Source organism: Salvia hispanica, chromosome 3 (genome assembly GCF_029641045.1).
Source record: "Salvia hispanica isolate PSC_SH4W2 chromosome 3, Shi_PSC_v1, whole genome shotgun sequence".
NCBI classification, from domain to species: Eukaryota; Viridiplantae; Streptophyta; class Magnoliopsida; order Lamiales; family Lamiaceae; genus Salvia; species Salvia hispanica.
The window spans coordinates 60213860-60229967 of record NC_142694.1 but is presented as its reverse complement, the minus strand read 5'-3'; the positions used below and the strand labels follow the sequence as shown (position 1 = coordinate 60229967).

Here is a 16108-nt window from a genome sequence, read left to right as displayed (position 1 = left end):
TAGAGTCTGTAGAGTCGGTCAAGGGGATAACCATGCTTGAAATTCGCCTTATTCTTCTTTTCTTCTTGTCTTTATACTTGAGGACAAGTATGGTTTAAGTGTGAGCAGTTTGATAAGGCTAATTTCATGCATTGGTTATGTAGTGAAAAACATCACATTTCTGCTGGATCTAACAAGTTTTGTTAAGCCAGGTGTGTGTGTAGCGCTAGATCCAGGAGATGCTGGAGGAGGATATCTAGCGAGGAGCAGGAACGGAATCACGAGGAAAAGCTAGAGGAAGGAAGCCAAAAGCTGAGGGCAATCAAGTCAATCAATACCTCGCTGGGCCCCACCTCGAAGCTTATAAATAAAGGAGTGCGCAACAAGAATGGCAGATCGGTTACACTCCACACACAGTCACGCTCTTAGCACACACACTAGGGATATGGGAAATTTGGGGTGGTTTTCGTTTTCGTGAATTACGTATCAGTGCACCACCGTCCCTTGAGGGCGAAGAAACAATTGTTCTCTTAATTTCTGTTTACTACTCTGTTCCGTCTCGAACTTCACTTTTGGAAGTCGAGCTTGCTGTTTTTGTTGCTGGATTAGTTTAACCGTTCTGTTTACGTTTGATTTGCCTTGATGAAGTTGGATTTCGTGTTGATTATTATGACGCTTGCTATTTTGGTTTGTTTATTTGAGATGTTCTCTTGAATTTGTTGCTGAATATTTTAGGAGATTCGAGAATCGTGGTATTGAAGTTGTGTTCGGTTGGATTTTTGTTCGGATGCTTGGATCCGGAGTGGATTTAGCATCCGAAGTGTGGATCTGAACAGGGGAGGTGAAATTTGTGCATGAGATTATGGGGATTTTGTTCTGCTTGGTTTGCTTCGTCTAGTAGTGTGATTTCCGTCGTTGTTTCGTTTACCGTTAAAATTATGTTTCCAATCTACATCTGAGTTTGTTTTTCTCGATCTCTGCATTTATTTGTGTTCGTTGAAGAAGATGAAGTCATTTTCAGTTGCTGCTTTAGTTAGTTAGGCTGCAGATTCGATTCTGTCCGTACTTACCTTTTTCAGAGTTTGGTCCCCACTTGATTTAATCTCCTTGGTCTAGATATGTTCGTAGAAGTCCCAGATCTAGTAGTTGATTTGACTTAGTTCTTATGCAAAATTCATTTTCGCCTAGATCTAGCAGTTAGCATAGCGTACTTTATTTCCAAATTCACTTAGTTAAATTCCTCAACCCAAAATATGCGTGGCAGCAGCCAACCCAAAAATAGTTTCCAATTCTCTACGCATGTATTTTACGAGTCCATCTCTGTGGGATCGATCCCTACTTCCCTGTGCTAGTTTAGTATCTGTGGTTGAGGGTTTTGAAGGTTTGCTTGCGTACCAACGACCAGACTTCCAGTCTTGTGAGTCTCTAGACCTTGTGATCTAGTTGATTTACTGGATCTAGGAAGTGTGTAATTAGAAATTGATAGGATACAGCAAGCAGAAAATCAACTCTTCAAAATGGTTGGAGATGGTCCTAGTAAGAATATATAATACTATATACTCTAATATGCCATGTCATTTTAAGTGCGTTTTACATTTTAATTGAATAAAATAGTGTTTAAAACGATGTGAATAAAACATAAAAAAGTTAGTATAGTTGTTTGCGTTTAATTCACAAATTCTGGCATTTTAAGCACCACACCCCCTGCTGTGTTATAAGCCGCATCAGGGGGTTCTTCTCCAAGTATATAGAACATATTGGACCTTTTAGCGGAGACAGAATGGGGTGGGTTGCAAATCTGCTAAAAAAATTGAATATATATTTCTTCTTGTTGATATAGATTTTTTTTATCACGCGACACTTGTAGAATACTTCCTCCGTCTCATAAAGATTGTCTCACTTTGACCAGACACGGGTTTTAAGAAATGTAATTAAAAGTGAGTTAAAAAAGTTAGTGGAATATGAGTCATACTTTTATACATTAGTTTTATAATAAAATGTGAGTACGAATGAGTTAGTGGAATATGAGGTCTACTACCAAAAATGATAAAAAGTTAAATGAGATAAAATTTATGGAACGGCCGGAAATGGAAAAATGTGATAATTTTTATGGGACAGAGGAGTATGTTTTATTTTAGAGGTGATATAAATGCATACAAGATAGAGATCTAATTTCACTTAATTTTGAGGTCTTTCATAATACTCCTAACTATATGCAAGTAGCTGTGGCTACTTACCCTTAGAAGTTGGAAGTGATTTTCCCCATCCATATGTTGACAAGATTTAGAGGTGTTTTTCACCATCAATATGTTGGCAAGTATGAGATGATGGTTCAATTGGGTTGTGTCAAATGATTTGATTCAAATGACTATGACAGTAAAATCGTAATCGGAATGATCTCCTAAAAAAAATTATTTTAAACAGATGAGTACAAATAATTCATTATCTAAAAGCATGCGCAACTGCGTGCTCAATCTTTAAAGCATGTCGTGTGCAACTACACGGCGACATGGCATTGAGCACGTAGGGATCAAGCATATATGAGTACTGTTAGGCCAATCACCTCGCCATCCCCATTCCCAATAGACCAATGTGTAAGTAAGTCTATTGACAAAATATCATTCATGTTGTTTTCTAGGTTTCGCCACACTCGAAGGCCGCTACAGAAGCAAATCATTCAAAAATAATTTCCAGTACTCCCTCATTCCGCGGTAGTGAAGGCGTTTGTTTTCAGCACGCGATTTAAAAAAAATTGTATTAAGTGAGTTAAGTAAATGAAAAATAAAGTAGAATATGTAAAACATAGAGAGTTGAAGAGAAAAAAATAAAGAAATGACTTCACTACCATGAAATGTACAAAATGGCAAAATAAACCCACTATTATGGAATGGAGTTTTGCTTTGGACTTTCAAGTCTAAATTCTGAAAATAAATAAAATAAGAAGGGCTGACTCATTTAATTTGCCTTGGAACAGATCTATAAAGAGCCCATCTATTTTTAAGAGCAAATATGAACATTGTACAGATTATCATGCTAAAGAAACAGATAAGAAGCAAATATTATATAGTATATCCCAAATATGTTGATTGATTGATTGACTGTAAGTATATCATGAACATAATAGAATCAGAATGAGCAGCTCAAAAATCTGCTTATATGTTTCAATTCAGACTGGAATGGCACACAAATTTGGTTGGTATATAGCCTATAGCCTGAATGCAAAGAATTAGGCTGTTCTCATGATGATATGAACTCCACTATCAGTGTCCACGATCTCACTTATCTCTCCCACCTTAAGACCAAATGTTGCTTCTTCGAAAGGCTTTTGCATTTGACCCCTTCCAAATGAACCTGCAACAATTTCAGTTAGTTATAACTCATAACACCCAACAAATCAGCAAGACCATGCCTCAAGGTCCACTGCTGCCATTACCAATACTGATTTTAGTTTGCTATTCTTGTTTATTCATCATATACAATAATTATTCTTGGCCTATAAGGCAAAAATGCAGAGGTTTTAATCCAATATATTCAGATATCTATCAATAATTCCTTTTTTCTTTGCTAACTATTTCTTCTAAACTGGTAAAACTTATTCTTGGATCCTGAAAAACAGGGAAAAGGCACTGAAGGAAACAAATATTATACATGGAATGATGTTAAGTTTCTTTATGGAGTTAGAAGCTAAGAGACATGCCCTAGCACAAAGGCCTCAATGTCAGAATTGGAAAGCATGCATTAGAAATATGACAATATTAAAAAAGAGAGCTGAGATTTGAAGAATTCCAAACATAGGGTGGGCAATGGGCAAGCAATCATAAATTGGGATTAACAAACTATAACCTTTTCTGTGAATATGTACATCTTGTAATATCATCCAGAATGCTTTGAGGCACACATCAACAGAATTGGACAAAGCTAAATTAAGTATAGGGTTTAATGCCACAACAGGCTATCTGTAATTAAGAAATCATTATTCTACATAGAACAATAGGGATATTTCGCAAGCCAGCCATACAGTTGGAATAGGTACTAGAATTGAACCCAGAAAAGAGGAACGCAAAAGTCCTGCTCAGGGAGCAGGAAAATCAACCAAATAAAAATAGGTGTGAAGACATCAGGAACATAGGTATTCATGTCTTACTCCCATGGATCTATCCAACCACCATTATTGAATGGCCAAATATACTAATCTAACCTAATAGAAGCCTTTGTTTTCAAATCTAACGCAATAAATGAATATTAACAAAAATGTACCTAATAAATTAATTTTCATTTCAAATCTAAACCGGGTCAAGTTTCCAGCACCTTATTATTAAGCTGGGAGCCGAAATATGACATGGCTTTTTCAACTGAAACATAACTAACAATGTGGAAATAAGATATTTCAGTTGCCAACTTAACAATAAGGTGCCGGAAAGTTGACCCAGGTTACATTTGAAAAGAATATCAATTTATCAGGTATCTTTTTTGTCAATATTTATGTATTATGTTAGATTTGAAAATTTTAAAATATAGGCTTTTATGTGGTTAGATTAGTACATATGGCCTTATTGAAATGATAGCACATAACACAAAACTGTCCAACATTCACACCAAAATAAGATCGCTGGCAGATGAAAGTGCATGATAGGGCTCAATGGCCAATGCTATGGCAAAAATACACATTAAAGAGACTAGTAGTTGATCCAGTTGAATCAATCTGTTAATTTGCTTGCACTATTTGCAACCATACGATGGCTGAAACAACCGAGAGCCCCAGACCAAGATGAGTGTGTTACTTTCCTCAGAAAAGGAAAGGAAAAAGAGACCAGCGTGTCACTGATAAAATTAATTGTTCAGGTAAAGCAAATAATGGCCAATTTCAGTATTGTGCTTGCACATACTATTTCTAATAATCGTGCAACACTTGAATATTGGCTGAAAAGTTATGCTAATATTCAATCTGAAATAATCTTAAGGAGACTCAACCCTTGGTTGTCGCACTTCACTATTCCAAGAAATGTTTATTATTGAAATACGATTTTGTCCTTGTTAGTACTCCCTCCATCCCATTAATAACATCTCAAAAGACACATAGATTAAAGAATGCAGTTTTAGGCACTTCTAAAATAATTTTAAGCAGTTTTTGGGGCATGAATTATTGAATTATGTGAGTTACTGCTTGCAAGTTCAACAACCAAGTTTTATTTTCCATGAGTTCTTTCATTTTTACAGCAATTTGCAACCATATGATTGCTGGAGCAGCCATGACCAACTAGGTACCTATTCAGCTCAAAGTATGGCCAACTATAGTATTCTCTTCTGACATAGTAATTTTAATGCACCTATTTTATAATGCTGTGGTGGTGGTGCAGCTCCCTGTTGGTATACAAATATAGAATGAGTTGCAGGCAATGATTGTTATTGTAGATACAGCGAAGTATAATATGAATAACAATAACTAACAATCATTATAAGATAATCTTGTGTAGTCCTCCTGCTCATTTATTATCCAAGCCTAATTATACCAGTAGCCTAGTTTAAGCTTATAGTATTGATCTAAATAGCAGATATTCAACCAACATAATGGATTTCATGTGTTCAAATTTCCCCAAGGAATCACTGTTGACAACATATAGTACTCCCTATTCTATATCACATTTTATGCAAGTGATCTCAGTTATTATGACTCAACGTGCAAAAAGACATCCTTATTCAAACACCAAACCTAAGGAATAAATACAATTAGCTCCAATCCACTACCTGGAGACGGTGATGGGGTTTTCCCCATTTTTGTATCTTAATTAATATAGTAGACCTTAAAAAACTAGTAATTGGCAGCAAAATCCATCTAATTCATCGAAAAACCCTAGGTAATAATAATGAATTAAAAGCATGAGGAGGTAGGGTTATGAGAGAAATCGGAACGGACCGAGATCTCCGCCGCGCTTGGCGGAGCTGCAGTGAGAGTGCTTGGTGGCGAGTTCCTTGAAGGAGGCGTCGCCGGCGAGGATGTCGCGGCGGAGGTCCTGGAGCTGGGAAGCGGCTTGGTCGCGGGTGGTGGCGGAGATGAGGATGCCGTCGGGATCCTTCCAGGAGGACTTGCGGCGGGAGCCCTGGTGCTTGATGAGAATGTGCGAAGCCTTGACCTTCTCCGAAGAGGACATCTTGGACTTTTTAGAGGTGCTGTGCTTGTGCTTTTGGTGGCGGTCGGCGCGATCCGCCGACGGCTTCCTCTTCCGATCGGAATCTATTTTGGCGGATTGGGAGATTTCTCTCTACAGTTCTATGGAAATGGAGCAGCTGCTCAATTTGCCAATTTACAATTTACAGTAGTACTAGTAATTAATAAATTCAGAAATTGCCATTTAAATAATTTTTGATTGCTTAGCTAATTAACTTATTATTTTGAAAATTTCTCAATTATTTTATATAATTACAATTTAATAAAATTTATTATTTTAATTTTTGGTTAATTTCTTAATAAATTTGGTATTGTTCTATGACGGTCGATTTTAGATGATTATTATGTACTCGGTGAAGATAAATGATAGAGTATAAAAGTCACAATAAATTTCATCAAAATTTTAATTGTACAAAACAATTGAGAAATGTGCAAAAGTTATGATTTAATTAAGGAATATTTGTCCATAATATCATGGAACTTTTTATAAAGATGAGTTTTTACACGAACTTTCAACTTGACAAATAGTATCAAGAACTTTTCCCGAGTTTGTTATTTCCCACCCACAAAAAAATTTCGGCAAATAATATCATAATACGGTTTTTTTTTTATAATTCTAGACAACAATCTGAGAAATTCAATTTCTTTAATCTTTGAGAATATTTTTTCCTATTATTTGCATCATAGTTTAAATTCCTTGTCTTTAATATATCTTCTAGGCAATTGTTCCAACAATTTATAGTTCATGCTTTGACATCCCTAATCCAAATCATTTATCAGTTTGTATGATTATAAAATTTCTAGTTATTAGATATTATTATTATTTATATTATAGCAAGTGAGTATTATACCATAGATATGTAATATTATGAGAGATCTTCTTATATAGTTAAAATGTACATATATATACACACACGCACGTAAGATTAGTATTTGTAAAGCATATAAATATAGTTATTTATTAAAATCTATAATTAAGTGAAAGTAATAGAGAAATATAGTACATGTTAGGGGAGTTATCAATTGCTAACACATCATTTAATTGCTAACTACAATTAATTTAAGGTCATGAGATTTTAGAAAACGTGTGGTCTACAATTTTCCACGTGTAATTTTTGTTTTTATTAATAAAATAAAAAAAGATAAAAAAAAACCCTCCAAATTAGGATTTTGGATGAAAATGTCAATATAATGTTTCGAAAATATCAACAAAATACTTTGAGAATGTCAACACAATGCTTTAAGAATGTAACACATTGTTTATATTGACATTCTACATATTTTATATGGTATGTTGACATTTCTACTTGTACGAAAAAATTAAAAAAATTTAAAATTTTTATCAAATTTTGACGTCGGAACATATGCATGTAGGATATCGTTGGAATCCTTATGAAATTATCTTTAATTTGATATATGTTATATGAATTTAAAGTTTTGGAATTTCTTTTTAAAGTTATCTATAACTAAACATGTAGTTAATTGACATTAGTACCCATTTGATATTTTTTGAATTAGTCATATGGCCTTATTGGCGTTTTTCATTGATCGTATTGACATTTAAGGATTAATGATCTAAACCCTTAATTTAAATATCTAATGACTACTCCCTCCGTCCAGCAATAGAAGTCCCATTTCGAAAGGGCACGTGTTTTAAGATAGTTTTGGAGTGTGTTATAAATGGTGTGTGATAATGGAATTTGGGACCCACCTCAATTGTGTTAAACATTTTTGCTTCATCTTGTATTGAAAAAGAAGCTGCCAATTTTATTTTTTTTCTGCATCGCATACCATTTCAATGAACCCAACGCACAATGAAATTTTTAATTTCAAGCTGCCAATATATTTATGGACATAAATTAAAAACTAAATTTAAAAAAACCCTCAACTTAAACAAAATGTCTTCCATTACTAGCAAAATGAGTGGAAATCTGCTCCAAATCTGAACCGAAAATTTCAAATCAGCCACCATCCATGGCATAGCTTTCAAATATGGGATAGGAGAAAGGTGGGTTGCAATAGGAGTCAGGATCGACCCCTCCTACGTGTCGAAGGTCCACTCCGGCGTTGGATTCGGACGAGGCCAACGTGGAAGTTGAATTTTCCGTCCGAAATCCGAAGCTAACCCATAGAAGGGGGTTAGGGTTTCAGAGGGTACTAGGAAGAGGAGGAGGCGGCGATTAGGAGGAGGAGGAGGAGTAGGCGGCGGCGGCGATTGGGAGGAGAAGTAGGCGGCGGCGGCAATTGGGAGGAGGAGGAGGAGGAGGGCGGCGATTGGGATAGTGAGACCGAGAGTGAGAGAGTGAAATTAAAGTTGGGTGGGGAGTGTTTTTTTATGGCAATTGTGTAAATTAGTGAGAAGGGGGGGGATAATTAAATTGTCTAAATATGGTAAGTAGAACCGGGACTCCTATTCCCGGACGTCCCAAAACGAAAAAACGGGACTTCTATTGCTGGACGGAGAAAGTATTATTTAATTGTAATTAACAATTAAGTTATGAGTTAGCAATATAATACTTCTCGTACATGTTATATATATATATATACTTGTGTACGTATGGAAAATGATCCATGTTTTAAGAGGCTACATATATATAAACATGTAAATACGTGTTGTCGATAAATGTGAATTACATGTATATAATATGTCTACAAAGTAAATAAATGTGAACTTACATTGTTGCTTCATTTGTATTTTTTTTTATAGTTTAAAATAATAAGTGCATTTTTATATATAAGATAGGAGAGCGTGTAGTCACATGAAATAGCGCATCTCTTGCATCTAGGTGAATTTATTTGAAATCATAAACAAGTAGTTTAGTTAGCCGACGTTAGTATGCACAATTTATATGTTCGCATAGAGCATAGTACAAAAGGAGGAGGATTAGAGAAAGAAAAAGGACGAATGTGAGAGCAGAAAATACATGGTTAAAAGAAGAGTTAGATTCATGGTTTCAACGATCAAAGGTTCTAAATCAGTAGACAGAAGTAGGAATTCGGTTAGACCATGTGTGTAATGAGATGTAATTTTTCAATGTGTTATATGTTTGATTGATAAAGGTCGGCTTGAAATTAATATTTGATTATATGATGTCATGGTGATATAGTTATGTAGTACTCCCTCGTCTCAAGATAAGCGAAACACTTATTTTGGGTACGAGATTTAAGGAATTGGTATTTAAATAGTTAAAGTAGAGAGAGAGTAAAGTATGACAGAAAGAAAAGTAGAGAAGTAAAGAGAAAATAAAGTAGGTGGAGAATAAATTAAGAGATGAGATTTTTTGCAAAAAAGGGAAATGGTTCACTTATATATAGTGGGACATCCCAAAAAAGAATATGACTCGCTTATCTTCGGATGGAGGGAGTATTTGATATTGATGGTGGAATATGATATAGATATGTGATTAGTGCAATGGATATATTTTATATATCATATTGGAATTATTATTATGATATGGATATGTGATTATTGCAATGGATATGTTTTACATATGATATTGGAACTATATGGATCATTTGACTAAACAGGATCTGTGGCAGTCTTGCCCTGAGTCTGAATATCAATGGCAATGGACCTACGGGTCATATACAATGGCAATAGACTATGGGTCATATATACAATGGCAATGGACCTTCGGGTCATATGCAATGGCAATGGACCTACAGGTCATATTATACAATGGCAATGGATCTTCGGCCCATATATATGTACAAAGGCAATGGGACTTACTGGTCGTATACAATGGAAATCCCGGGCAGATATCTAACTTGATTTGTCATAGAATAATAAATTGAAAATAGAGGCATATGCGTATGGATATGAAACTGTTGATGATATTTAATGTTTATGTTTATGTGTGCTGATTTATAATGTTTGTAAACAAGCTAATAAATGATGGATTTTGTAACTATAGATTTTGGATGGTGATGTAATTGATATGTGATTTAGTTACTTTAACTTGTATTTTGTTTATTATTAGTATATAGTATATTATAGGGGTTGAGGTGTGACATATACTATGGTAGAAGTTGGCAGATTGAAGTGTGCGCATTCTCACCAACTTTACGTTGTGATTTGTATAAAGGTTTGGCGGATGATTTATTAAGTGGTGAAACTGATGGTTCTAGGTTAGGGGTGGGAGTAACTTTGCCATCAAGTTATACTGGTGGTGCTCGATATATGATTCAGAGTTGTGTGAATTTATGGTGTATGGACCATGTGGTATAGTAAGACCTAATTCTCCTTGCATGCCCGAGCATCGTTGTACTAAACATATCCCAAAGAAATATAGGGATATTACAATAGTTGATGGACATGGATATGCAGCAGTCTATAGAAGAAGAAATAATGATATACCTTTAGATAATCGATATATTGTGCCTCATAATCGGTATTTGTTGATGAAATATGGAGCCCACATTAATACTGAATGGTGATCAATCTCGATTCATCAAGTATTTATTTAAGTATGTTAACAAAGGTAATGATCGAGTAACAGTTTCATTATATAATTCTACAACAGATGTTGAATCTGTTAAAGAAGTGGATGAAGTTAAGATGTATTATGAATAATTATAGATAACGTATGTTGTTTAAACATCCAGGTAATATTTGTTATGACTTATTTTGTAATTATTGTTTACTTGATTTATTTAACCATGTATTACTTCATTGTTTTTTTTCAGAGTTGGTGATGAGTGAAATGGAGATTCGAAATTTTGCTTTAGTTGATATTGAAAAAATGTTGTTACAGTTGGGGATAGGTTTACATGATTTTGCATCAATGGCCATTTTCATTAGAAGAATATTTTCAATCAGCTCGGAATCGATTGATAACGGAGGAGTTGTCTTATGATAGAGAAGCTTTAGCTGAAGATCATGCAATTTATTTCTCTAAGTTTAATGCTGGACAACATCATGTGTATAACTCTATAATAAGTTCGTATTGGAGAGACATTTTTGTATATGGTTCAAGTGGGTCTAGAACTTTTTTGTGGTCGGCTTTGTCAGTTGCTGTTAGTTCGAAGGGAGAAATTGTCTTGAATGTAGCTTATGTTGCTTCGAGTGAAATAACATCGTTGTTCTTGCCTGGTGGAAAGACTGTCATTCTCGGTTTAAAACTCCATCAAGTTTAAATGAGGATTCCTTTTGTATTATTAACCAAGGAAGTTCACTTGCTAAACTTATCATTAGGACTAAACTTATTATTTAGGATGAAGCTCCAACGATGCATCAGTATAGTTTTGAAGCTTTGGATAGAACTCTCTGTGATCTGAAACGTTCCTCAAAAGAAATGGATGATGGGTTACATTTTGGAGGTATATCAGTAGTTTTTGTGGTGACTTTCATCAAATCTTACTTGTTATTCCTAAAGGTAGCAAACAAGATGTCATGAATACTAAGTACTATTAATTCGTCGTATATATGGGATCATTGCAAGGTGTTCAGATTAACAAAAAAACATGAGATTGTTGAATGTTGATTCTGACATTGAAATTTCAAAATTAAGAAAATTTTCTGGCTAATAGGTATTGGTGATTGTAGTGATGGACGTGGACAAGATGTTATTCCGGCAGATTTGTTGTTGGAATGTAATGGTGATCCTTTGCAGAGTATTGTTTCTTCAACTTATCCAACATACGAACAAAATGTTGAGGATGTGTCTTATTTAGAAGATTGAGCTATATTAGCGCCGACTTTAGAAGTTGTTGAAATGTTAAATCAGTATATGATGGCTCAAAATGGTTTGGATGATCGAATTTATTTAAGTGTTATGGTATTTTATATGAAATTCATAATGTCGAATTGTTATGGTATTTTAGATGAAATTCATAATGCCTAATTGTTGAATGGGATATGGTGTTCTAGTATTCCAAATCTTGAATTACATCTTAAGATGGGCACTTCAGTGATGTTGTTGAGAAATATTAATCATAATATTGGATAGTGTAATGGTCTAGGTTGGTTATTACTAGACTTGGAGATTATGTTTTGGAAGCAAAAGTTCTTATAGGTCGTTGTACTGGAGATTTTCTTTTGGTGCCTCGATTATGCCTAATCCTTTGTGATATTAGGTTGCCTTTTAAGTTTCAATGCCATTGATTGTGTCTTATGCGATGACCATTAATAACTATAAGAGTAAGGGAAATCCTTGTCTCATAATGGTTTGTTTTTTAAAAACCTAGTTTTTAGTCATGGTCAATTTTGTGTGGCTATTTCAAGGGTTACAACTTACAAGTCGTGAGGGTTTGAAAATGTTAGTATGTGGAAATGAAGAAGAACATTGTAATGTTACTGTAGTCTACAAAGAAGTTTTTTTTAATGTATAATGTATTTTACATTTTATTCATTGCAATTAATTATGTACTAATATTTTACAAGGAAGTCTTCATGTGTTCTTCCTGATTCAGCTCTACGAACCATTCTTTGTCTTCAAAGTTCATAAATGCTGCGTCAGTATATTTGGTTCCCATGTTCTCTCTCCATCGGGTAAATAGTGTTGTAGTGGTACAAGCGCATTTTATTTATGCATTTTAGTTAGTGTATAGAATACTCCCTCCGTCCACAAAAAATAGAGCAATTTGTATACGGTATGAGTTTTAATGTAAAATTGGTAAAGTAAGAGAGAAAGAGAAAAAGTAAGTAAGAAGTAGTGTTAGTGGAATGATGTGTATGGTTATTATTTGTTGAAAACTTTCCATACTCTATTTTCCGTGGATGGCCAAAAATGATAATTGTGCTTTATTTTTTGTGGACGGAGGGAGTATGTTATAACTAAAGTTTCAATAATATTAATTTTACCGCATTGTGTCTTATACACTGAGTATAAGTACAATCCGTGTTCATCACTGTTTATGCAATGAAACTATACTGAATTTGAATTAGTATAAATCAATTCATCATCACAATGAAATTATACTGAATTTGAATTAATATATAATCAATTCAAATATTCTCTCTGTTTAAGTAACAATTGTAAAATAAATAGTTATTATAAACTCATAATTATGTACTAACGCGATTGTTATAAAAAGTTCGTCAGCCGCACATCACACGGGCCTGAGTAGTAGTAGTAGTATATATATATATATATAAAAGAATAGCGATCATTGACACATCAATAAGTACAACTCCTCCAGCAAAAAGGCACTAGCCTCGATCAGCAGTGGGCTAGCCTTGAGTTAATCAGCTTTAGCTAAGATGATGAAGCTCTGATCAACGAGGAAAATGCAGTCAGCTGATAAACGTCGGCTCCGATTGGGGCAGCTATATCAGTATGGTCGAGGACTCAAAGAGAGTCGAGTTAGATCTCCCTTAGCATTGGCCAGCCTTTTCTTACGATGTTATTGATCTTGTCATTAATCAGCCTCTGCGACCTAGGTGGACAGAGCTCTGCTGCATATCCATTCAGTTTTGTTGCTAGGTTGGACCTCTCGAGCTCTTCCTCGGGCAAGTTTCCGATCAATTGGAGAAGAAAATGATTGCGTTTGAGTTCAAATTTCTACAAGAAAGGCCAGCAGACAGTAAGCTAATTATCTAAGAAATGCTTATACAGTAGTGTGCTAAAGGATTTTCAAATCATACAAGTTAAAAGATGACTGCTCCACATTCTTCAGATCTTTTGTAATATTTGTTATGTTGAAATCGGAAAAACTTGCATCATCATACTAAGTATTCGAACAAACCAAAAAGGGAAATGCAAGCTTGATATATGTGTTAAATTACAAACCTGATGTTCTGGCTCTGCGGGATAAAATACTCCTAGCTGTACAATTTGAGTGGTAATAATGCTGTTCTTTGATCGTGTTTGTTCCTTTTCTTTGCTGAGAGCAGCTATCCTCGATTCTTCAGTGCCGTTTGTGAAGATTATAGACCTACTCAGGTTATAAATGATTCACCAAGTCAGTGGACTTATGTTTCTGGGGCACGGTTGTATAAGAGGAGTTCTGGAAGTGAAAATAAGTACCGGTATTGATTCCCAACATCTGGACCTTGACCGAACACTTGCCTAGAATCATGACTGCTCCAAAAGACATCAAGTAGTTCTCGGAAACTTGTAATTCTGGGATCATATTCTACCTGCACGGAATGATTGGACCACTGAGAAACTATTCCAACATCCACCCGTGCAGGGCAGGGAAAAGCAGCTAGTTAAACTAGGAGTCAAGTGTAATAGATGTTCCGGTCGAGCAGCAGGCCACAGAGGGTGTTTCACCTTAACTGTATCTAACTATGGTGTCACCTATTGCATGTTTATAAAAAGTGAACTCCCTAGAATCAATGCTTTTAGTACAGATTCTTGCAACTTCATGATCATCATAAATTATATGAACTCCGAGTTGTGGAAACCAAGAAGTTACAAAACTAGGTTAGATCAAACCTTCATTTTGTGTGAGCATGTGGTTGTCAATAACCTAAAATTAAATGCACGCCTTGTTTAATTCACTAGATGAGAACGGATTATAACTGGTACCAATGTTTTATCAGATCACATACATCAAACTATAATTAAACCAGGACAAGTATAACTATTATTCCACATTAAAAACATACTGCATACATGAAATCTGAGATAACCAATATCTAATGGATACAAATCACATCTGCATACTTATATAAATCCTTAAACAGTCATCCATTAATTCTCACCACGATAATATTACTATTACTCGTATCTAACGCTCTCAATCGCATTCTTCCTCTAACGAAATCAGCATTGGAAAGGCAAATTGAGCGTGAAAAGCTAATCGCAATAATCAATTGGATGACAGAAAATGGAGAATAATGAAAGTGGAAAATGATAGGAGTGCAACCTGAACGGACTCGGCGTGGTCTCCTAAGCTTCGGTACTCGGGATTAAGCCTAGATCCGCCGGCATAACCAGCGGTGGTTCTGACGACGCCGTTTTGGCAACCGAACGCCGCCTCCGACCTCCAAAAGCTTCCGAGAGCGAAAACCGCAGTTTTAAGGGGCAGATCGGATGCTTGATTGGGGTCAATGGAGATCCGATCGGGAAATCTGATGCTCAGAGCTGAGTTCGCAGCCAGGGAAATAGAAGTGAGGAGGAAAAATAAAGCAGTTACCTTCATTCTCACCAACAGGGAAATGCGAATGATTGGAGATTGAATAAATAGAATTATTGAGCACATACCTTAATTATCCCCCCTTTTAAAAAATACTACAAATAATTAAATTAGCGAATAGCCAATGTTAAAACTTAAAATATACGCTGAACATTAAAATTTCACCCCCCAAAAGTAACTAATGTCAATTTATTTAATTTTTATTAAAATTAATCAAAATCATTAGTTGGTTATACAATTAAATATATGGAGTGTTCAGTACAGTTACAACCTCCGTCCCTAAATTATACTCCCTCCGTCCCTAATACCTATCTCACTTCAACCCGACATGAGTTTAAATAAATACATAAAAGTGAGTTGAAAAAGTTAGTGATACGTGAATTCTATTTTTATAGAGTATTAGTTTTATTGTAATGTGAGGAAAAATGAATTAGTGGAAACTGTGATCCATTATTAATAACAATAGTAAAAATGAAATGTGACAATTAATAAGGGACAAATTAAAATGAAAAATTGAGACACATAATGAGGGACGGATGGAGTAAGTAATATTAGTACTATTATGTTTAATCGTATATCATGTCAACTTTTTATACTTTACCATAAATACTTCTCTCTGTCGCAGAGCATGCACTATTTTCTTTCTAGTCTATTCCATAAGAATATGCACTTTCTAGTTTTGGATTTTTTTCTTGTCTCTATTGATGTAAGACTCATTCTCTATCAACAATACTTTAATTACATTTTCTTTCTATCTTTCTCATGGTTTTTACTTATTGTGCATTAAAATTTGTATATAACCAGAAATACATATTCTCTTGGAACGGATGAAGTAATAACCAACACTACAAGTCATATTCTTGCACCACTTGCTTTTCC

The 16108-nt window shown here is 34.8% G+C and overlaps 2 protein-coding genes across 2 annotated transcripts; both read right to left on the bottom strand.

Annotated features, from left to right (window-relative positions):
• Window positions 1-3023: 3023 nt before the first annotated feature.
• On the bottom strand, window positions 3024-6291 carry PIN1AT (peptidylprolyl cis/trans isomerase, NIMA-interacting 1). The gene is made up of 2 exons (XM_048110121.2): window positions 5894-6291; window positions 3024-3330 (listed from the first exon to the last, which is right to left on the bottom strand). The coding sequence occupies exons 1-2, from the start codon at window positions 6126-6128 to the stop codon at window positions 3206-3208; spliced, it is 360 nt and encodes a 119-aa protein (XP_047966078.1). The 5' UTR covers window positions 6129-6291; the 3' UTR covers window positions 3024-3205.
• A 6828-nt stretch (window positions 6292-13119) lies between these two features.
• MSRA5 (Peptide methionine sulfoxide reductase family protein) lies at window positions 13120-15260 on the bottom strand. The gene is made up of 4 exons (XM_048111716.2): window positions 14960-15260; window positions 14113-14225; window positions 13876-14020; window positions 13120-13647 (listed from the first exon to the last, which is right to left on the bottom strand). The coding sequence occupies exons 1-4, from the start codon at window positions 15233-15235 to the stop codon at window positions 13450-13452; spliced, it is 732 nt and encodes a 243-aa protein (XP_047967673.1). The 5' UTR covers window positions 15236-15260; the 3' UTR covers window positions 13120-13449.
• Window positions 15261-16108: the final 848 nt, after the last annotated feature.

Excerpts from the sequence above, each read along its gene's own strand:
- PIN1AT (XM_048110121.2), bottom strand. The coding sequence starts at position 6,128 with ATGTCCTCTTCGGAGAAGGTCAAGGCTTCGCACATTCTCATCAAGCAC. Across the intron at positions 3,331-5,893 it reads CAAGCGCGGCGGAGATCTCG|GTTCATTTGGAAGGGGTCAA; the intron begins GTCCGTTCCGAT and ends AAATTGTTGCAG.
- MSRA5 (XM_048111716.2), bottom strand. The coding sequence starts at position 15,235 with ATGAAGGTAACTGCTTTATTTTTCCTCCTCACTTCTATTTCCCTGGCT. Across the intron at positions 14,021-14,112 it reads GATGTTGGGAATCAATACCG|GTCTATAATCTTCACAAACG; the intron begins GTACTTATTTTC and ends TAACCTGAGTAG. Across the intron at positions 13,648-13,875 it reads CCGCAGAGCCAGAACATCAG|AAATTTGAACTCAAACGCAA; the intron begins GTTTGTAATTTA and ends CCTTTCTTGTAG.